Here is a 23211-nt window from a genome sequence, read left to right as displayed (position 1 = left end):
TTAGTCTCCTTGTATCATCATCATCTTCTCACATGAAGAGATTCATTCTACAGGTCTGAGTTCGACCTCCAGCAGCCAAGTGGCTTCTGTATCACAACAACTAATATAAACCAAAACACTGTTTGAAAGTATTTAAAGTTGTAAAACTCAAAATAAAGATTATAAAAAATTAACAAAATTAAATTCATGAAAAACATTAAAATGAAATATTGAAAGTTAATAGATCATTTTAGAATTCTAAATATTCTAAATGGAAAAGAAGGAGAAAAGGGAAGAGAAGACTAAATGAGAAGAAGAAAATTAAGAAGTTGAAGAAGGGGGAATAAAGAAAGGCCTGAATAACTATTTCTTAGTATTTAGTAACAAGGTGAAAACAAAATCATTATTTTCATCCCTCTATAAAATTATTGTATTTACAATAATCTCTGAGGCCAACTATGATTTATAGAATTTTAAAAATCATCTTTTAATCACTCTCATCTCTTTTTTTCCCCTCAATTATGCTCAAATCAAGGTTAAAAACTAGTTTTGATTTTTGTTTTAAATTTAACTTAGTTTTACCTTAATATTGCCTTTAATATTTGCTCATAATATTTATTACCTCTAAATTTATTATGTTATATGAAATAGTGTAGGCTTTAAAAAATAATCAAAAGATTGTTCTTGTAAGCCTTAATGACTTCAGGATTATACATTTCATATTTGGAAGAAAACATTAGCATATTTAGGATTGTTCGTGAATAATTTTCCCTTTAACAACAATACCAGAAATACATAATTATAGCTGTATCCATTTTAAAATTATAAACATTATTTTTACTTCTTTTTTTTTTTTTTTTTTTTGAGGCAATTGGGGTTAAGTGATTTGCTCAGGGTCATACATCTAGAAAGTGTTAATGTCCGAGACTTTAGTTTTGAACTCAAGTCCTCCAAAACTCAGAACTGGTACTCTATCCACTGTGCCACCCAGCTGCCCCCATTATTTTTATTTTACTTTTCCCATATAAGGGAGAAAAATGAAAAAAAAAAAGTTTTAGTGAAATTTTTGGTCACATAACAAATTAATTATATCTTCTTTGATATAATTCCTAACTTCATTAACTAACTTCTTTTACAAAAGAAAACTTTCTCATTTGAAATACAGAAAAATTTTGATCTAAGTAATTAAATTATTTCTAAATTTTCATTTCCTGCTCCTGTTAAAAGCTTCTAAATAGAATTGTACATATTCAACCCATTCTGTTAGCTTCCTTTTGGGAAAAAGAAAGAAAAGGAAGGAAGGAGAAAAATTTCAAACACAAGGTTTTGCAAAGGTGAAAGTTGAAAGCTATCTTTGCATGCATTTGAAAAACTAAAATATGGTTAATAAAGTATTAAAAACTTCCAAATAATTATTTTAAAATATGACATTCAAAGAACCCAATGTATTGAGGAAAGTAAAAAAAAAAAAAAAAAAAAAAAAAAAAGTAGATTGAGAACAGAAGGTAAGGACAGAAACTGCCAAAAGTATTATATGCAGTGATGTTGACAGTAGAAAACACTATCTAAAATTTTATATAATCTTCCATTATCGTGAACATCATCACTATCACAGAACCTCTTTCTACAAGCTTATAAACAACCTTGCCCTCCAGCATAACAATTTTTAGCCCACTTTTTCCAGAAAATTTTAAGAAAAACTCATCCATTTTTTTGGAGTTATCTGTGAATGAAAATAAAATACATTTATCACTTCAAATGTAATTTCAAATCTGCTCTCTATCACATACATGATTTAAAAACAGCCGAACTATCAAAATAGTTTCTTTCCATGTGTATAATCTTTGGAGGGGAAAAATAGGAGAACTCTTGAGTTTAAAAGGTCATACTTTGCGAGAAAGCATATTAAAAAAAATGTTCACATCTTGAGCTTTTCTTGCATTTTTTTTTAATACTGTGATTGCCATTTTAAGTAAATCACTATAATTTGTTGTTTCCAATATTCTAGACAATAAAGCTATAAAATTCATTTTAAAATAAGTATTGAGATGCCATAGTGGGCAAAGTGAAAATCAAGAAACCTGTGTGAATCCAGTAATTTGTTGCCTGATAAGGACTGTATTAAAAATAATATTAATTATAAATGATGATGACATGGCTGACAGAGTGCTTTCACTGGTATAGGGTAAGGAATCTCCCTATAAGGAAGGCTGACACTTTTTCAGCAACTTATACAGAAAGCTAGTTAGAGAACTAATAATTTAAATGTCTGACTCAGGCTCAAATAATTTATTTGGGACAGAGATAGGACTTGAACCAAAGTTATTCTTCTGGTACCCTAGTCAGTTTTCTAGCTACTATGTCATGTTCCCTTTGATGTAGAATTATCTAAAGTGGGAATAATAATAATGTTAGGATTACAAGATGAGAACTCAGGTTGTCTGGGCAATCCTCTAGCTCAGAATTCACACCTTTAGTTCCGGCCTTTAGGGGGAGTTTACACCTTTGAACTTCTGAAAGGGAGTTTACACAACCTTTGAAAGGAACAAGTTCATTGGTTGAAGTATTTTCTCACAAGCCCTGTTGAGTTCTCAGTACAATCTCTTCGAGGATAAAAGAGGGCAGCATTGGGTCTGGAGAGTAGTCGAGTCTGGGACAGAGTTGGGACGGCAGCCTGGAAGGAGAGAGTCTGGCTGGGAGATTGAGTTGAGACTGTAGTCTCCAAGGATAACTTAGAGACGACCAGACCTTTACAATTCAATAACTTTACATTTTGTCACCTACAACTGTGGGGCAAGGACTTTTGCTTATCCTGACAAGGACTGATTCTGAGCCCTTCAGAGGAGCTGGTCCAGACCTATGCAATTTGATGCCTGAACAGGGACAGACACCCTAACTCCACTGAAGTGACCAGGAGATTAGGTGAGTAGACTAATAGACAAATAAGGAACTTACCTTGTTAAGGGCTAAACCAGCAATCTCTTATAGCTGAAATGGGGCAAATGTTAGCTAAAGATATCCCCTGGACTTCAGCTGACTCAGCCCCAGCCTCAGCTCCAGCCCCACCCAAGAGTGGTGCTATAGAGAGTATAATTAAGATAATTGAGGAGCAGAGTTTACTTGTAACCTGGGTACAGATTGCTAAACTTTTGGGTGCATTAAAACGCATGTCTCCTTGGTTCTTAGAGGAAGAAAAACTAAATGTAGATAACTGGAAGCTAGTGGGACTTCAATTGAAAGAATTTCACACAAAAAAAAATGGGCCTTGTACAATTTCTGCAGAGGTATTTTATATATACAATGTAGTTCAATTAGCCTTAAACTATCGAGCAAGTTGTAGGAGAAGGAAAAGTTTTAAAAATGAACAGAGAAGGAAATGTGAGGGAAAAAAAGAAAAATCAAGATCTTTGCTGCCCCAAGGGCAAGGGGATTTAAATGAAGAATTAGGGAATGATGACTCTGATTCTATTGAAGAAGCTTCAACCACTCCTAGAGAACAGATTATTGACAGGCCCACATCAACTCTGGCTAAGGAAAATGCCAATGAGATTTACAAGAGAATTATATGGGGACTAGACAAAGACACTTCTTTAGAGGAGATCATAAAATGCTGTGCTACAATAGGAACAAATGCTTTTTACACCCAGACTATGATGAACATGGAAAGACAGAGTCCCTCCTGGCAAGGGACTTCTAGAGAAACTCGGTGATGTTTTCAATATGGAAAAATTGGACATCTAAGAGCTCAGTGTAGATATGGAGATAGAGAGAGAAGACAGGCTGAGAGAAGACCTAAGACCCTATGTCCAAAATGTCACAAGGGCTTCCACTGGGCCTTTGAATGTAGATTGTTCCAGGGAAATGAGAGGCAAAGCCCAGCTCCAAGATATAATCAAAAAATAGGTGGGGCATGTTGGCTGCTGAGGTTATACCTTTTAGAAATCAGGACTCTGATTTGATCAACCAGCAGAAAAGCAATCACATGGCAGAAAGGGATTACCTGATAAGTCAGCCAAAAAGCAATCAGATAGAAGAAATGGATTACACTTGGAAAGAACACAGGCCTTTTAAATCAACAGGGCAGTGTCCAGTGCAAACAGCTCTAATATAATGGCCAGATGATGAGAAGAGATTTAGAAACTGGTAAATAGGAGGAAATTAGATAGGTTAACTGCCTGGGAGAGAGGATTTGCTTGTATTTCTTCAGATGGAGAAGGAATCAGATGGGTGGCAACAAGTCATATTCACCTTGTCCATCAGAGAAAGGCAGAAAAAGAGAAAAATCTCAAAACACAGGAGAAGATCTAAGAAACATCTGACACTGAAAGAGCATGGCTAATAAGAAGACTGTTAAAGATTCCCTAACACAAAATAAGACTGTTAAAGAACTTTAAAAACAGCAGGAATCATTGGATTTCCTAACACAAGATGAAACTAATGGACAATGGACTTATGGACAGGTATAAATTCTCAATTTATGATTATTTTATCATGTTATTTGTTATATACTTCTAGAATGTATTATGTTACTATGTTACTATGTATTTATGTAATTTATGTAATTATGTGTAATACCTCCCATATTGATGGAATTATGTTTCAAGGCCATGACCACTCTTGTTCTAAATGAAAAGAAAGGGGGAGATGTTAGGATTACAAGGTGAGAACTCAGGTTGTCTGGGCAATTCTCTAGCTCAGAATTCACACCTTTAGTTCCAGTCTTCATGGGGAGTTTACACCTTTGAACTTCTGAAAAGGAGTTTACACAACCTTTAATAGGAACAAGTTCATTGGTTGAAGTAATTTTCCCCACAAGCCCCTGAGTTCTCACATGCCCCTTTAAAAGGAGCAAATTCATTGGTTGAAATATTTTCTCACAAGCCCCGTTGAGTTCTCATTACAATCTCTACTAGGATAAAAGAGGAGGGCAGGAAGGCAAGGAGTAGTCTAGTCTGGGATTAAGTTTAGATGGCACAGAGGAAAAGATTTTACAGAAAAGAGATCTCTTCCTAGAGAAGGATTCCAATTGAGAGATGACAAGAACTTTACATAATAACATTAATATCATTTTACTTAAAAATTTTTGTTTTTTTGAAGGAAAACACTTTTACCTATGGTTGTGGTTTATAATTATTATTATTTTCAAATTTGTATTCAAGTGAAGATTCCTAGATTGTCTACCTCATTTTATTGAAGCTGAGGAATTATTTTTTTCCCCCCACATTGGTCTCAAGCATGGTTTTCATTCAGAATTGGCATCCTTCCCAAAACTATTTATCAAGTACAGGAGATGGACTTGTTTGGTGCAAGATGTAGGAATTGTAAAGAAAATATTATTGTTAGAAGCAGAATATTTCTTTTTAATGATTTTAGAGTTCCATTTTTGAACTATAATATTTATATATGAATTTTTAGGGCATATGTCAACCAACCTAGCATTACTTTAAACAAAATGATAAAATATATTTTCTGCTGAGATTATTTTCTTATTTCAATTGTTAAAAAAAAATTGAACAAAGATGAGGTTAACTGTGTTTCCTCTTTTCAATACTTGAGAAGTGGAGAATTACCACTATTTACCAGGTATATCATTATTATAATCATCATCATGCTGAATTATTACTGTTATTAGTAATAATAGAATTAGGAGTACAAGTAATATCAGCTATCATTTATATACGATATTTTAAGTTTTGCAAAGTATTTTATCTCATTTGGTCCTTTAAAACAACCATTTTAATACAACTTGTGAATTTAGTGCTATTATTTTCCCTACTTCATAACTAGAAAAAACCTGAGATACATAAATATTAAATGACAGTAGTAAATATTTAAATTAGAATTTAAATCTAGGTCTCCCTATTTCCATATCTCACATTCCATCTACTAATTTCCTATTGGTGTTATAGAAGAGTAATTTTTTTTAATTATATGGTATGGATTAAATAACTGCAGATTTTCTCTCCAAAATCCCATGATTCTGCAATAATTTATTCCCTTCACTTAACAACCAGACTAAAGATCAAAAACAATTTTATGAGAATATTCAACTCAGAAATCCATTTGGCTGTTACCTCTTATACAAATATGTGTTATAACCATAATTCTTCAAAGTCAAGAGAACTCGAGAACTTAAATCTTTCTTTGACTCTATTGAAGGCCTAAGTAGTAATCCACATGTGAATGGTCTTTTCATATAAAATATTTAGTATAACAATATATACACATATAATTAAAAACAATATTGCTTATTCACAGATATGGAATGCATAATAAAGATGTCTATGAAGATAAATTTGTTTTTCTAAATTGACTAATTCCAGTGCAGAACTTTTTATAAAGTTGATGCAATATAAATCAAGAAATAATCATACATTTATATATAAATACAACTTTATGGAATAGAATAATAATTGAAATGATATTTGTAAAAATAATTTTTAGGATATATGTCATCCCATCTACCAACAATATCAAAAAAGATTTAAAATTGTTTTGTAAGATAAATTTTCCCAAAATAGAACCAAAAAAAACTAACTGTATTCCATCTCTCCAATACTTAAAATTTAAATGACAGTTAACTAAACTTAATGGATGGAAACTAATGATAAATGGTACCAACATGGCAAGCAATAATCAACATACAAGTAAAATTAAAATGTAACTAATTTCATGGTCAGTGGAATTGACTATATGTATATCATGTATCATGAAAATAATCTCATAACAAAATATTACATTAAAAATACTCCCTTACCAATGCATGATGGAAGAGGGTAATCCCATGCTCTTCTTTCTCCTGTCATGCACTTTAAAAGGCTACTTCCATGGAGGGTATAACCTGGATTGCATCCATAAATGATAGTGCTACCAGCAAAATGACCTTGATCACTGATCTTATATCCAAACTGTGGCACGCCAGGATCCTCACAATGTGAAAGTTCAAAACCTATGAGAGGAATAGAAGATAATGAAGGCAATATCAAATGTTAAGAATTTAAGTATGACAAATAATTTTTGATCATTTTTAAGAAATTTATACAAATTCAATATTATGTTTATATATTTTATAATTTCCTATTTTTCATATACATGGAAAAGTACAGTTTATTTTTATAGAGAACTAATATTTTGTGTACTGCATGCAAATTACTTGTTGAGAATTTGTTTGGGTCTGGGAAGCAAGACACCATAAGCATGGCCATTATAATAAAAGTTTACTAATATTCCTTTCCTTTTCATATCATTTGGAACTATCCTTAAATTCTGATAAAATCATTTTAGGAAACATTAGATGAATTTCCTTTTATATATATATTACCAAGAAAAAAAAAAAAAAAACTACAGAATGAGAGGATCACTGATCTAGAGCTAGAAGGGACATTAAAGCCCAGAAAAGGGAACAGAGGCCCAGGAAAGTTCAGTTATGTGCCAAGGTCACATATATATAAAGTAATCATATTTTAAAAACATATTTTAGTCTCTTTTTTATTAGATAGTATCTTGAAAAAAGATTAAAGGTCAAGTTTATCACAGTTGATCCTCACATAATCTTGTTGTACAGCTGCAATTTGTGGCATGAAATACAATTATCCTTGGATTTTAATACTAAGAAAGATCATTGATAAATTACATATAAACTGAAGAATTTAGAAAACTCATCATTAGAAATCATGATTTAAGGTCGGTCTGCAAAGAACCTAGATAAGCTTATTTGACCTTCACACTCTGTGACATGGTTGCTATTATTATTACCACTTACATATGAGAAACTCAGCCTAATAGAGAGAGATCAATTGACATGTCCAGAGTTATCTGTGTATTAAGTGTCTGAGGCAAAATTTGATCCCAAATAGCTATGACTTTTAGTCCAGCATTTTATCTACTAGTGAAGAGATTCCTCAGACCATACTTAGCATACATTTTGTTTGTTTGTTTTTTCTATTCTGTTGTAGTTCAGTGTTTTCAATGATGTCTGAGTCTTCTTATTTACATTGAGGTTTTCTTAGCAAAAATACTAGTGATTTGTCATTATATCTTTTAGCTTATTTTATAAATGAGGAAATTGAGGCAGACAAGGTTCAGTGACTCATTCATCAACAAGCACTATGTAGTAAATCACTGAAGGGGAACTCTGTTATGAAAATTGTGGTATCTGGTGTTAACTTCATTAGAGCTAATGCAATAAATTGCAGACAATTTCAGGAATACTGTCTGAGCTAAATGTTGAGTATGAAGATATTCTATATCGCACAGAAGTCCGTTGGCTGAGTCGAGGGAGAGTTTTGAAATGTTTCTATGACTTACTTCCACAGATTACAACTTTTCTGCTTTCAAAAAAACAAAGTACCAGAGCTAAATGATGCAGAATGGAAATGACACCTTGCCTTTCTGACAGATGTAACAAAGCTACTCAACAATTTCAATATGCAACTTCAAGGAAAGGGGATGCTCATCTGTGATATGCAATCATATGTCAAAGCATTTGAAGTAAAACTGGGCCTCCTCATCAAACAAGTAAAGGAGGAAAACTTCTGCCATCTCCCCAAAACTCAAAATCTGTTAGCAGAAAAACCGCTGAAAACATGTGTGGATTCAATGGAAAAATTGCAAAAGGAGTTCCAATTTAGATTTAAAGAGCTTTATCTCCATGAACAGGACATACAGCTTTTCCATAACCCATTTTCTATTGACATTGAAAATGTGGATACCATTTACCAAATGGAACTGGCTGAACTGCAGAATTGTGACTCTCTGAAAGTCTCATTCAAGTCAAGCAGCCTTCATAATTTCTATGCATCTCTCCCCTCTAAGACATATCCTCATCTCAGGAACTATGTATTCAAAATGGCAATCATCTTTGGCAGCACTTGTCTGTGAACAGACTTTTTCTAGAATGAAACATTTGAAATCTCCAACCAGATCAAGACTAATGGATGCACACTTGCATTACTTATTATGACTAGCAGTGATAAATATGGAACCAGACACTGACCATCTCATTGGCCAAAAGCAGTCCCATAGTACCATTGAAATTTTACCATCTGTATCACCTAGATTTCCACTGCTTTTATTCCTATATTGTATCATAGAGAATCCGCCAATATCTTTAATCCCTCATTTAGGTAATTTTTTTGTGTTTTAATAGGTATTAGCAAAGCACTGCTTCTACTTTCTGTAACTCTTACTTCATAAGCAGCTCAGCTATGTTCCCAGTTTTATATATATATATATATATATATATATATATATATATATATATATGGGATTTTTTTTTTTTACATTCAGCATTATGCTTAACTTTGCTGGCTATAATTTCTAGCTGCAACTACCATTCTTTTTCTCTCCAAACGGCTTCAATGTCAATATTTTCAATATCTTTTAATGTAACTACTGCTAAGCATTGTGCAATTGTTTTTTTTTTTAATTTCTTTTTTTATAATTGTTTATTTAATTTTTATTTTATTTTATAATTATAACTTTTTTTTTTGACAGTACATATGCATGGGTAATTTTTACAACATTATCCCTTGCATTTACTTCTGTTCAGATTTTTCCCTTTCTCCCCCAACCCCCTCCCCCAGATGGCAGGCAGTCTTATACATGTTAAATATATTACAGTTTATTCTAGATACAATATATGTGTGTAGAACCGAATTTCTTGTTGCACAGGAAGAATTGGATTCAGAAGGTAAAAAATAACAGTTTACACTCATTTCCCAGTGTTCCTTTTCTGGATGTAGCTGATTCTGTCCATCATTGATCAATTGGAATTGGATTAGCTCTTCTCTATGTTGAAGATATCCACTTCCATCAGAATACATCCTCGTACAGTATCATTGTTGAAGTGTATAATGATCTTCTGGTTCTGCTCGTTTCACTTAGCATCAGTTGATGTAAGTCTCTCCAAGCCTCTCTGTATTTCTCCTGTTGGTCATTTCTTACAGAACAATAATATTCCATAACATTCATATACCATAATTTACCCAACCATTCTCCAACTGATGGACATCCATTCATCTTCCAGCTTCTAGCCACTATGAAAAAGGCTGCCACAAATATTTTGGCACATACAAGTCCCTTTCCCTTCTTTAGTATTTCCTTGGGATATAAGCCCAATAGTAGTATGGCTGGGTCAAAGGGTATGCACATTTTGATAACTTTTTGGGCATAATTCCAGATTGCTCTCCAGAATGGTTGGATTCTTTCACAACTCCACCAACAATGCATCAGTGTCCCAGTTTTCCCACAGCCCCTCAAACATTCATTGTTATTTGTTCCTGTCATCTTAGCCAATCTGACAGGTGTGTAATGATATCTCAGAGTTGTCTTAATTTGCATTTCTCTGATCAATAGTGATTTGGAACACTCTTTTGTATGAGTGGAAATAGTTTTAATTTCATCATCTGAAAATTATCTGTTCATATCTTTTGACGATTTATCAATTGGAGAATGGCTTGATTTCTTATAAATTAAAGTCAATTCTCTATATATTTTGGAGATGAGTCCTTTATCAGAACCTTTAACTATAAAAATGTTTTCCCAATTTGTTACTTCCCTTCTAATCTTGTTTGCATTAGTTTTGTTTGTGCAGATACTTTTTAATTTGGTGTAATCAAAATGTTCTATTTTGTGATCAATAATGGTCTCTAGTTCTCCCTTGGACACAAACTCCTTCCTCTTCCACAAGTCTGAGAGGTAAACCATCCCATGTTCCTTCAATTTATTTATGATTTCGTTCTTTATGCCTAAATCTTGGACCCATTTTGATCTAATCTAAGTATGTGGTGTTAAATGTGGGTCCATGCCTAGTTTCTGCCATACTAATTTCCAATTTTCCCAGCAGTTTTTGTCAAATAATGAATTCTTATCCCAAAAGTTGGGATCTTTGGGTTTGTCAAACAGTAGATTGCTATTTTTATTCATTATCTTGCCCTGTAAACCTAACCTATGCCACTGATCAACTAGTCTATTTCTTAGCCAATACCAAATGCTTTTGGTGACTGTTGCTTTATAAGACAGTTCTAGATCAGGTACAGCTAGACCACCTTCACTTAATTTTTTTTTTCATTACTTCCCTTGAAATTCTCGCCTTTTGTTGTTACATATCAATACTGTTGTTATTTTTTCTAGGTCATTAAAATAGTTTCTTAGGAGTCTAATTGGTATAGCACTAAATAAATAGATTAGTTTAGGGAGTATTGTCATCTTAATTATATTCGCTCAGCCTATCCAAGAGCACTGAATGTCTTTCCAATTATTTAAATCTGACTTTATTTTTGTGGCAAGTGTTTTGTAATTTTGCTTATATAATTCGTGACTTTCCGTTGGTAGATATATTCCCAAATATTTTATACTATGGAACATTGTTTTGAATGGACTTTGTCGTTGTATTTCTTGCTCTTAGTTTTATTAATTAATTCAATAGTTTTTTTTTTTTTTTTTTTTTACTTTCAATTTTATTAATTTCACCTTTTATTTTTTGAATTTCAAGTTTTGTGTTTGTCTGGAGGTTTTTAATTTGTTCCTTTTCTAGTAATTTTAGTTGTAAGCCCAATTCATTGGCCCTCTCTCTATTTTATGCAAGTAGGTCTGTAGAAATATAAAACTTCCCCTTATTGCTGCTTTAGCTGTATCCCACACATTTTGGTGTGATGTCTCATTATTGTCATTTTCTTAGGTGAAGTTATTAATTATGTCTATGATTTGCTGTTTTGCCCAATCATTCTTTAGTATAAGATTATTTAGTTTCCAATTATTTTTTGATCTATTTTCCCCTGGCTTTTTATTAAATGTAATTTTAATTGCATTGTGGTCTGAAAAGGATGCATTTACTGTTTCTGCCTTACTGCATTTGATTTTGAGGTTTTTATGCCCTAGTATATGATCAATTTTTGTATAGGTTCCATGAACTGCTGAGAAAAAAGTATACTCCTTTCTGTCTCCATCTAGCTTTCGCCAAAGATCTATCATATCAAACTTTTCTAGTATTCTATTTACCTCTTTGACTTCTTATTTATTTTGTGGTTTGATTTATCTAATTCTGAGAGTGCAAGGTTGAGATCTCCCACTATTATAGTTTTGCTATCTATTTCCTCTTGCAGCTCTCTTAATTTCTCTTTTAAGAATTTAGATGCTGCACCACTTGGGGCATATATGTTTAATATTGATACTGCTTCATTATTGATGCTGCCCTTTAGCAGGATATAATGCCCTTCCTTATCTCTTCTAATTAGGTCAATTTTTATTTTTGCTTGATCTGAGATGAGGATGGCTACTCCTGCTTTTTTGGTTTTGCCTGAAGCATAATAGATTCTTATCCACCCTTTTACTTTTAGTTTGAATGTATCACCCTGTTTCAGGTGTGTTTCCTGTAAACAACATATAGTAGGATTCTGACTTTTAATCCAGCCTGCTAACTGCTTCCTCTTTATGAGGCAGTTTGCACCATTCACATTTATGGTTAGAAGGACTAATTCTATATTGCTTGCCATCCTATTAACCCCTGCTTATGCTTTTCCCCTTTCCTTCCCTCTTACCCCCTAACCAGTATTAAAATTGTGAACACCACTTGCTTTTCACAGCCTTCCCTTTTTAGGATCCCTCCCCCACCTTAAAATTCCTCCCCTTATTTTACCTCTTTTCCTTGAAATTTCTGTATTCCCTTCCCCTTAACTTACTCCTTCCCTTTCACTTTTCAATGAAGTGGAAGAAGTTTTACCATAAATCGAATATGTCTATTGACACACACTATGTTCATCTCCCTCCTTTCTTTCTCTCAGATATAATAGGTTACCTTTGCCTCTTCATGAGATGTAGTACCACCACTTTACACTTTTTTATGATATAATTTCCTTTCTACCTCTAGTTTCTAAGACAAATTGTACATATGTTCTTTACATATTTTTTGGGCAGAAGTATAGTTCTCAAGATTTCTTTTTACCTTTTTAGAAATCTCTTGAGTTCTGTATTTGAAGATCAAACCTTTTATGTAGGTCTGGTTTTTTCATCAAAAATAGATGGAATTCATTTATTTTGTTAAATGTCCATCTTCTTCCCTGGAAAACAATGCTCATTCTTGCTGGGTAAGTTATTCTTGGCTGCATACCAAGTTCCTTAGCCTTTTGGAATATCATGTTCCAGGCCCTTCGTTCTTTTAATGTGGACACTGCTAGATCCTGGGTTATCCTTATTGTGGATCCTCCATATCTGAACTGCTTTTTTCTAGCAGCTTCCAATATCTTTTCCTTTGTCTGATGGTTCTTGAACTTGGCCACTATATTTCTTGGCATTTTGATTTTAGGGTCCCTTTCAGTAGGTGATCGATGAATTTTTTCAATGTCTATTTTACCCTCTGTTTCCAGAACGTCTGGGCAGTTCTCTTTGATAATTTCCTCGAAAATGGTGTCCAAGCTCTTTTTTTCCTCACATTTTTGAGGGAGTCCGATTATTCTCAAATTGTCTCTCCTGGATCTGTTTTCCAGGTCTGTTGTCTTTCTAATAAGGTACTTGACATTCTTTTCAATGGTTTCATTTCTCTGGTTTTGCTTGACTACCTCTTGGTTTCTCCTTGAGTCATTCATTTCTACTTGTTGCAGTCTAATTTTCAATGATGTATTTTCTTCACTAACTTTTTTTATATCTCTTTGTAATTGTCCAATTGAGTTTTTATCTTCTATGGAATTTTTTTTCCATTTTATCCATTTTATTTTTTAGAGAGCTGTTTTCTTTTTCCAGCTCACTAATCCTGTTTTCCTTGGAGTTGTTTACCTTTTCCAGCTCACTAATCTTGTTTCTCAATGATTTGATTTCTTTATCCACTCTGTCTTTAAATGCATGGGATGACTTCTCCAGGCTCTCTTGCCAAGCTTCCCTTTCCTTTTCCCATTTCTCTTCCAGCTCTCTTGTGAGAGCCTTTTTGATTTCCTCTATGAGATTCTTTTGTATTGAGGAGCAGCTCATATCCACCTTAGGGGATTCCTCTGGGGACAGTCTGTTTTTAGTCTCCTCAGTGTTTGAAGTCTGCTCTCTCTCCATACAAAAGCTGTCAATGGTTAGAGCCCTTTTGAATTTTTTGTTCATCTTGTCAGAGTAGGAATTGAAGAAAACAAATTGACAAGAGAAACAATTGTTCTGTTTTGCGGGGGATGGGGCTGGATGGTATTAATGGACTTCCTCTACAGACTGGGGGTAGGGCAGCAGAGAGCCACTAACAGAACAGCAATGAGTGTACTGAGTCTGTGCTCTTAGGCTCTGAGAATGTGCTAGTCAGTCCAGGTGGGGGTTGGGGGTGGCCGGGTTCTGAGAGAAGCTAGCTTTCTGGTGTTTTAATCTTCACCTCCAGTGTTTACACCCTCTCCACTAATCCTAGCTTGCTGCCAAGAAGGAGTATCCACACTGGGGTAAAAGCCTTTTCGCAGAAACGACAGAGATCGTACCCCTCCCCGCTCCGGTCTGAGCTGTGTGGGCTGTCTGTCTCACTCTGGCTTGCCTGCCCTCAGTCTCTGCCCAGTCTGGTTGACCCTCTCCCGAGCAAACACAGACCTTTTCTGGTGACTTTCAAGGATGTCTTCTCTTGGTGATTATTTGTGGGTTTTTTTCTGGGTTAAGCATTAAGTCTGAGGCTTGTCATGAAGTAAGTTCTGAGAGAAAACGAGGAGCTCAAGCAGCTGTCTGTCTCCACGCCGCCATCTTGGCCAGAAGTAGTCAGCATTGTGCAATTGTAATTTTAACTCCACTATATTTGAACTTTTTTTTTTTTTTGTGTGTGTGTGTGTGTTTATAACATTTTCTCCTTAATCTGAGATTGCAGAATTTGTCTATGATTTTCCTGTAGGTTTTCTTGTAAGATCTCTTTCAGGTAATGAATTTTTTGTTTATTTCTACTTTTACGTTTTTTCATAATACATTGGTATAATTTTTTTTCTTCTATTATTGTACCAAGATTCTTTTTATTTTAATCTTAGCTTTTAGATAGCCCAATTCTTATGTTTTTAGCTTCTTGATATATGCTCCAGAACAGTTGCTTTTGTTATGAGATATTTTACATTCTTATCTATTTTTTTTCATTCTTTATAGTTTGTTTGATATTTTCTTGGTCTCCTATAACTTCACTTATTTCCCCTTAACAGATTCTAATTTTCAAGGAGTCTTTCCTTCCTTAAGACCCTTCCCAGATCTTCTTTTCTATTAGATGAATTTATTTTCACAATCTTGGGGCTTTTGTTTGTTCTTATTTTCTTAAATTTTCTCTCTATCACTCTTACTTTATTTTAAAAATATTTCTTGAGTTTTTCTATTCATTATTTTAGGTAGGTGGCCATTTGATGTTACTTTTTGGGGTAGAAGAGGCTTTTTTTGTTTTACTATTCTCCTTTAGAGATGAATTTTAATCTTTACATCATAGTCAACATCTATGGTAGGCATCTTTCTTCTTTTCCTGCTCATTAAAAAAAAAATTGGAAGCTTGTTAGTGCCAACACTTCTAGTCCTGAGGTGTGGAAGATGTCCTTCTTACTATTATTTTTTGAGCTTTGTCCTGGACCCAACTTCTGTACTCCCTTGCCCCTCTAAGCAACAGCTAGGGTTTCCCCAGCATACTATGTTGGAATGTTCTTGTTCTCTGAGAACTTTATAGTTGATAAAACCTTTAGTTCTCCTGTTTGAGCTGGAAACAAAACCAAGAACTATGCTATCTTTCAAATGCCCACAGTTCACAGCAACCCCACCTTACTACTGCTCTCACCTGGTTTTTTGCTCTCAGCAGGCATGTTCTGGTTCCTTCTTATCCAGGGACTTGTAAGCAGTTCAGCTGGGCTTGCTATCTTGTTAGCAGAGGTTACCTCAATTTCTTTTCCCACCACATTAGAAGTCTAGATTCCCTCACTTCAAGAACTGAAAATTTCTGTGGCTATGGTAGAGGTCACCTAATAATCCATCTATACCTTGGGCTTTCCACTTTACTGTTTCACTGAAGCCAGCCTTAGGTCAAATCTTCATCCTAAGATCTTTATTTGGATCTTCTCCAGCTGTTTAAGGAGGACCACTGTCCTGCACCAATTCTTATTTATTTTTGCTACCTATATTTATTATGAGGTGTTATTTTGCCTTGTTTGTGGAGGATGTGAGTGTTTGGAATTTTGTCATCTATACAAGAATTTGGAGAAGATGGTTCTTCAAGATTTATATAATACAGAAAATGAGAATTAGACTGCTATCCTCCTAAATAGCTGAAGACAAAATTATCTTTAAATATATCATATTGCTAAGATATTAGGAAACACTCTGTTTACTAGAGGTAAGGTCCAGCAAACAGGGTGTTCCCAGGCAAAATCATTCAAGCCTTGATGATATTACCCTTAATAAAATTCCAGAATTATTTCACACCAACATTAGGTAGTTACTGAGCTTGGACAAGCATTAGTATTATCAATGTTCTGGTCATGAAGTTCTGTTATGAATCAAACTTGTCACACTGTTGTTGTTACCCCTCATTGTCAGGGTGACAGCTTACTGTGCAGACATTACTATGAGTATTGAGATTTCCTAACATAATTTAATTCCCCCCCACTTGTGGTGTGCCTCTATTACATGTGTTGTTGCAAGCCATTTTTGTCACTCTGAAATTAAAATTTCTGCTTGATTACTGATTCTCCTATTTCTAGCTTGTTTTATTTGGCTCTGACCACCCAGAAATTAAAGACCATCTGACAGCAAGTATGCATTAGTCCTGTAAAGTACCCTCTCTCAAAAATCACATTTGTATTGACTTTACCATACTTCCTCAGACATAAGTCAATTTATCATCATTTGTAAGAAGATAACTTTATTTATTTGTGTATATGTGTATGTGTATGTATATATGTATGTTTGCATTCACATATACAAACACACACACGAAATATATAAATCTAATTTACTTTCAAGATTTGTTGCTAAATTAATCTTTTCTTTATTAGAATACACTGTGAATTTTGTTGGCTATTGATTGGAGTAAAAAGGAGACATGTTATATAAATTATGAAGACATAGAATACTTTTGATTGTAGGTGAATATGTATATGTACAATGGATTAAGCTACAAAAGCATAACAAAATTTAAATCGTTGTGATAGAATTATTGTTGATTTCCCACAAATACTCAAGGACTATATTATCTTAATGTACAATTTCATCTGGGAATCTTTTCAGTGAAACATCAAATACATAAAATTATTAATCAAATAAAGTCTTATGAAAAATCAAATGCAACAAATATTCACTTTTCAATGTGAAGCTTGATGCTGTGATTAGGTAAATGTCTAGAATACAAAGTAAACCATCAAATTATGAAGTACTTTCATTCATTATTAAAAAAAATTCTCCCTGTTTTTGACATAATAACATAAATCAGATGTAGAAAATGTCATTCATTTTCTTCATTTACAAAATATTTTTCCCTGAATGAATTTTAAATTTAAAATATGATATATCTGGGATTGTTGCATTATGAGAATAAATGAAGAATTCTATACTCATCGATTTTTCAAATTAATGGATGGTATCATTTCTTCTAATATCATGATCAAATAATTATACTCCTCACTGAATTTCATGTTTAAGTATAGGACAAATAACTGAGCAATCAACAAGCATTAATATGTACCTATGGTGCTATGTACAAGTCACCAAGGATTAAAAAGGCAAAATAATAGAACATTCCAATAAAGAAAGGATGAAGAGGTCTGAGAAGTTGAGTAAAACAGGAAAGGCTTTATTTTGTACAATCAGAAAGTGACAGAATGAGGATTCAAAATCTCCTACTTCAATGTTCTTCTTTCTATTATATCAAGTAACAAAAGTTCTTAAAAATCAAGTGAGGAAATATTCTAGCATTCCAGAGGAAGAAGTAGAGTGGGAGCAATGCCTCATTCTGTAGCAGTACCAGTTTCTGGGCATGTCTTTCTTGATCCTTAAACTAAGAAAGTCCTATCCATGAATTCAGGGGTTTTAAGTCCCATTTTGGAACTTCAAAGGGGATTAATTATAATGAATGGTGAATGTGATTGAAACATAAGCATATCATGATATGGTCTAATCTTTCTTGCCTCAGAAGAGTAGAGGAAAAAAATGAGTAGCTTTCTTTACTTTTCAGTAATACTTTCCTTTACTCAAATATTCAAATGTGTTTTTGAATCTTCTTGATGTGAGCATTACATCTAATAGTGTATATATCCACTCATTCATGCCTGCCCATTCTTAGCAACTCATCTTTTTACTTCCATTATATTTTTACTGTGAGAGATCTACTTAATATACTGGCAGCTTTCCATGTTTTATTAATAAGGATATCTGTAGAGCACTAGGATGTTTACCTGATAATCCCCATCCTATGCTGCATGGGTTCCTGTTGTCAAAAATTATGAACAGATATCCAAGTTGTAAGCCTCTTATTAGCTAGGCAGAAGTCAGTTACCATACCTGATAGCATGATGAAATCTATAGGAGCCTGAATTTCCTAGCTTGAGAACTCCTGATTACTTCTATGTTATAATGAAGAGTTCAACCTTCCAAAGTACTTAGACCTTTCATTTTTGTTTGTTTGTTTTTTTTTTTTTTTTTTTTTTTACAAAACTTGCCTATATTATTTTAATTAATTCTCAAATCATTCTGTGTGGTAGATAGTACAAATACTATTACTACCATTTTTATAGATGTAAAAATGGAAGCTAAGAGCAGTGAAAAAATTTTCCCAGTGTCACATAACTAGTAGACTCTGAACCCAGGACACAAAACTAGGTCTTTTGAATCCTACTCCATAATTCCTTATGATATCATTACCACCATCATCATCGTCATCATTACTATCATCATTATCATCACTATCATAACCACTAGCATCATATAATTTTAATAATTTTTGCTGTTATCATAATATAATGTATATTAAAATAATATATGATTAATTGTTATAACATCTAGTATTCATCATAATGATAGCAATAAAGGACCCTGGAGTACCATTAATAAATTAGAGCTGATTTTGTGTCCTGGCTTCAGAGTCTACTAGTTATATGACACTGGGCAAATCTGTCATTGCTCTAAGCACTCATTTCATTATTTATAATATAATGATCTCTCTATATATTATATTATAGTAGTAATATATTAGTAAATATATCACTAATATATTAGTAAAATTAATTTTCAATATCTATTTAGCTCTTATTTTGATTGACTGCTAAATGCTGAGCATCAGTGAATCTTTAATTAGAATTCAAGGTCAAAAATTATTCAAATAAGTTTGACAGATTCATTGTATATTTGGTGACATCCAGTTTAGCAATATTCTTATAGGCATTGGCATTTGAGTTGAACTTAGAAAGAAAATTGGGGTTCTAAGGAAGATGAGAAAATAGTGCATTAAAATTATGAGGAACAAAGAATGCAAAGACAGAGAAATAACATAAAGTATGTGTGAGAGACAAGAACAATTTTGCTGAGTAACAGGATATGTGGAGGGGAATGATATATAGAAAAGTCTGAAGCCATATTTGGAAATGTCTTGAGTGCCAAACAATATTTTGTAGCTGCTCTTAGAGGTCAAAAAGGGAAAAAATTTCTAAATTTATTGAGCAGGGAAATGATATAGACAGAACTCCATTTTAAGGATATCATTTGATAAAAGATGGATTGAAGAATGGAAAAATTTGAGGAAAAAAATCAACCACAAGATCCTTCTAATAGGCTACTTTGTGTAGATTTTAAACCAACAGATACCACTACTCAGATGGACTCAAAAGCCTACAAATGCTGCCAATCTATGTAATCACAGAAGAAAAAAAAAGAAAGCCAAATACTGTGGATTCAACATTGCTCATAACATAAATTGTTTTTTTCCCCTTCTTCTCCTGAATTCAGGGCTGGTGCTCTATCCACTGCTCCACCTAGCTGCCCCGCTTCTTACTCTTCTCATTCTCAGTACATTATTTCTTACTACCAACCAGAGACTAATTTATTCTGAGATTCACAGAATCTAGGAATCTTAAATTAGAAGATACCTTGATTAAAGAAATGCAAATTAAGATAACTCTGAAGTACCAATGCATAAGTCTCAGATTGGCTAAGACGACAGGAAAAGATGAAAAATGTTGGAGGGGATGTGGGAAAACTGGGATACTAATACATTATTAGTGAAGTTATGATCCACCCATTCTGGAGAGTGATTTAAAACTATGCTCAAATACTAATATATAGCACATACAGCAATGTCTGGGCCTAATATTCTAAAGGGATCATAAAAAAAGGAAAGGACACACACACACACACACACACACACACAAACATGTTTGTAACTGCCATTTTTTTATAGGCAAGGAAATTAAAACTGAGTGTATACCCATCAGTTGGGGAATGAGTGAATAAGTTATGGTATATGAATATGATATAATATTATTTTTCTATAAGAAGTGATAAGCAAGATGATTCAGAAAGGCCTTAGGAGACTTACATGAACTGATACTAAGTGAATAGAACAAAGAGAACATTGTACAGAGTAATAAGATTACATGATGATCAACTCTGATGGACTACCTCCTTTTTAACAATTAGACCAATTTCAATATACTTGTGACAGATAGAACCATCTGTACCAAGAGAGAGAACTGTGGGGACGGAATATGAATTACAATAAAGTATTTTTACTTTTTTTGTTGTTATTTGCTTGGTTTTTTTTCCTTTCTTATTTTTTTTTTATATTATTTTTCTAGTACAGCATGATAAATGTGAATGTATGTGTAGAAGAATTCCACTTGTTTAACAAATATTCAATTACTTGCTTTCTAAGGGAGAGGAGTGAGAGGAAGGGAGGAAGAAAAATTTGGAACACAAGGTTTTGCAAAGGTGAATATTAAAAACTGTCTTTGCATGTATTTTGAAAATGAAAAACTATTTAAAAAAAAGATATTTTGATGATCTACCTCAATTTATATCTCAAAATATTAGCAAGCAACATAAATAAGCTATCATCCATTCAATATTCACTTGGAAACTTCTAAGATGAATCCCATTACATTTGAGCCTCAATCGTACATATGCAATCATGTTAAGAACATTTTCATATCAATCCTATTGTACAAAGAAGAAAATAAACAAAAAGAAAAACCATAAACCCTCCAAACCAGTACTAGAAGTAGAGACATATCAGAGATATCTTTGTTTTATATAACAGAAGGTTCTTTGTGGGCTTGTTCTTTGGAGCCTCATTCTGAAAACTAAGAGTAACTCCCAAACACAAATTCTTCTGATTATAAAATCACAGAGTTAAAATTGGAAGAGATCTAAGAGATTATGTAGTCCATTCTTTCATTCATTAGGTGTAAAACTGAAGGCATGAATGGTTAAGTGTATTGGCCAAGGTCCCTCACAAAACAAGTAATAAAGATCAGATTCAGTTACAGGCTCTATACCTCCAAATACAGCATTACTATTTCATGTCATGCTCTCTCAATGTATGTTACTTTTGAATCTCAGTACTTTTCAATAATAAAATATGAACACTAAAAACATCTGAATGCAATTCATGCAGAGTTGAACTACCCCATTGCAACACTGTTTTTTTTTTCTATTTGAATTCATAGAAAACTGTATTTTTATTATTTTTACATATCAGTAGTGGGCTACTGTCTTTTAAAATATAACCTTAATGGAGTGAAATCATATACATTTGAACAAAGCTCAATGCTGTGACATTAAGCTTGATAGAATTTAGTTTTTTAAGGCTAAAGATGATAAATAATCATAACATTTCAAATTTGACTGCAGTGAGGGAATATGGTAGAATTGGACTAAGAAATATAAATCCTCTCCACAATATATCCTGGAACATTTTCTCATTGTTCCACTGACGATCACATAATTTTCCTACCAACCAGTTAATGCCATTTACAATAATAATCGGCAAGATTTTTGTTTCCTATAAATTGGGCTGAAAAGTGGCTTCCCCCATAATGTTATGTCAGGATTTATAACAAATCCAAATTCAAACTGAATAAATTTAATTACTCTTTCTACATGAAAATTTATCTTAAAAATATTCATTAGAAATAGGTAAAATTTTATTAAGTACTTATACTACGTGTCAGGAACTATACTAGGCACTAGTATAGTTCCAAGAAAGACAAGAGTCTTTCTTCCTTCAATGAGCTGATATTACTCAGGTTATGGAAGTGCTCAAAAGGGATTTTGAAAATCACGTAAGCAAGACAAAGGAAAATTTAGGGAGAGAATTTAGAGTTGTGCAAAAGGAAATGCAAAAAAAAATAATGAGGAGAAGAATGCCTTAAAAAACAAAAATGGCCAATTGGGAAAAGAGGTACAAAAGCTCACTGAGGAAAATAATTCCTTAAAAAAATAGAACTGAGCAAATGGAATTGAATGTCAAAATACAGAAAATCAAAACAAAAAAAATGAAACACAAATAGAAAAATGTGAAATATTTCTTTGGAAAAACAACTGACTTGGAAAATAGATCAAGGAGACATAATTTAAAACCTCTTGGTATACCTGAAAGTCATGATCAAAGGAAGGAATTTATCTTTCAAGATCATCTTTCAAGAAATTATCAAAAAAAATATTAGGAACTTAAAAGTATTCCCCAATCACATCCTAAAAGAGATCTCAACATGAAACTCCTAAGAATATTATAGCCAAATCCCAGAACTCCCAGGTCAAGGAGAAAATTTTGAGATAGTCAGAAAGAAGCAATCCAAGTATAGTGGAACCACAGTCAGGATAAAACAAAATATTATATCTTCTACGTTAAAGGATTGGATGGCTTGGAATAAAATATTCCTGAGAGCAAAAGAGCTAGGCTTAGAACCAAAATTCATCAGCCTAGCAAAGCTGAGTATAAATTTTCATGGGAAAAAAGTGGATAGTCAATGAAATAGAGCACTTTTAAGTACTTGTGATAAAAAGATCAGAGTAGAATGGAAAATTTGATTTTCAAATACAGTATTTAGGAGGAGCATAAGGAAATAACCAGGAAAAGCAAATCATAAGGAACTTAATAAATCTTGTCTACTTACATTCTTACATAGGAAGATGATACTTGTAACTCATAAGAACTTTCTCAGTAAGATGGCAGTTAGAAGGAGTACAGATAGACAGAAAGCACAAATGTGGGTTGAATATGAAGAAATAAAATCTAAACAAATGATGAAAATAAGGGATGAAAGAGGAATATATTAGGAG

General features: G+C 33.1%; 1 protein-coding gene across 1 annotated transcript in view; it reads right to left on the bottom strand.

The window, feature by feature from the left end:
- The window catches only part of CSMD3 (CUB and Sushi multiple domains 3), a 1577676-nt gene that overhangs the window by 370255 nt on the left and 1184210 nt on the right, over window positions 1-23211 (bottom strand). The window contains 1 exon segment of the mRNA XM_074266680.1: window positions 6737-6928. Coding sequence (XP_074122781.1) covers window positions 6737-6928 — 192 coding nt within the window.

Source organism: Sminthopsis crassicaudata, chromosome 1, assembly GCF_048593235.1.
Source record: "Sminthopsis crassicaudata isolate SCR6 chromosome 1, ASM4859323v1, whole genome shotgun sequence".
Classification (NCBI taxonomy): domain Eukaryota; kingdom Metazoa; phylum Chordata; class Mammalia; order Dasyuromorphia; family Dasyuridae; genus Sminthopsis; species Sminthopsis crassicaudata.
This window is presented reverse-complemented; position numbering and strand designations above follow the sequence as displayed.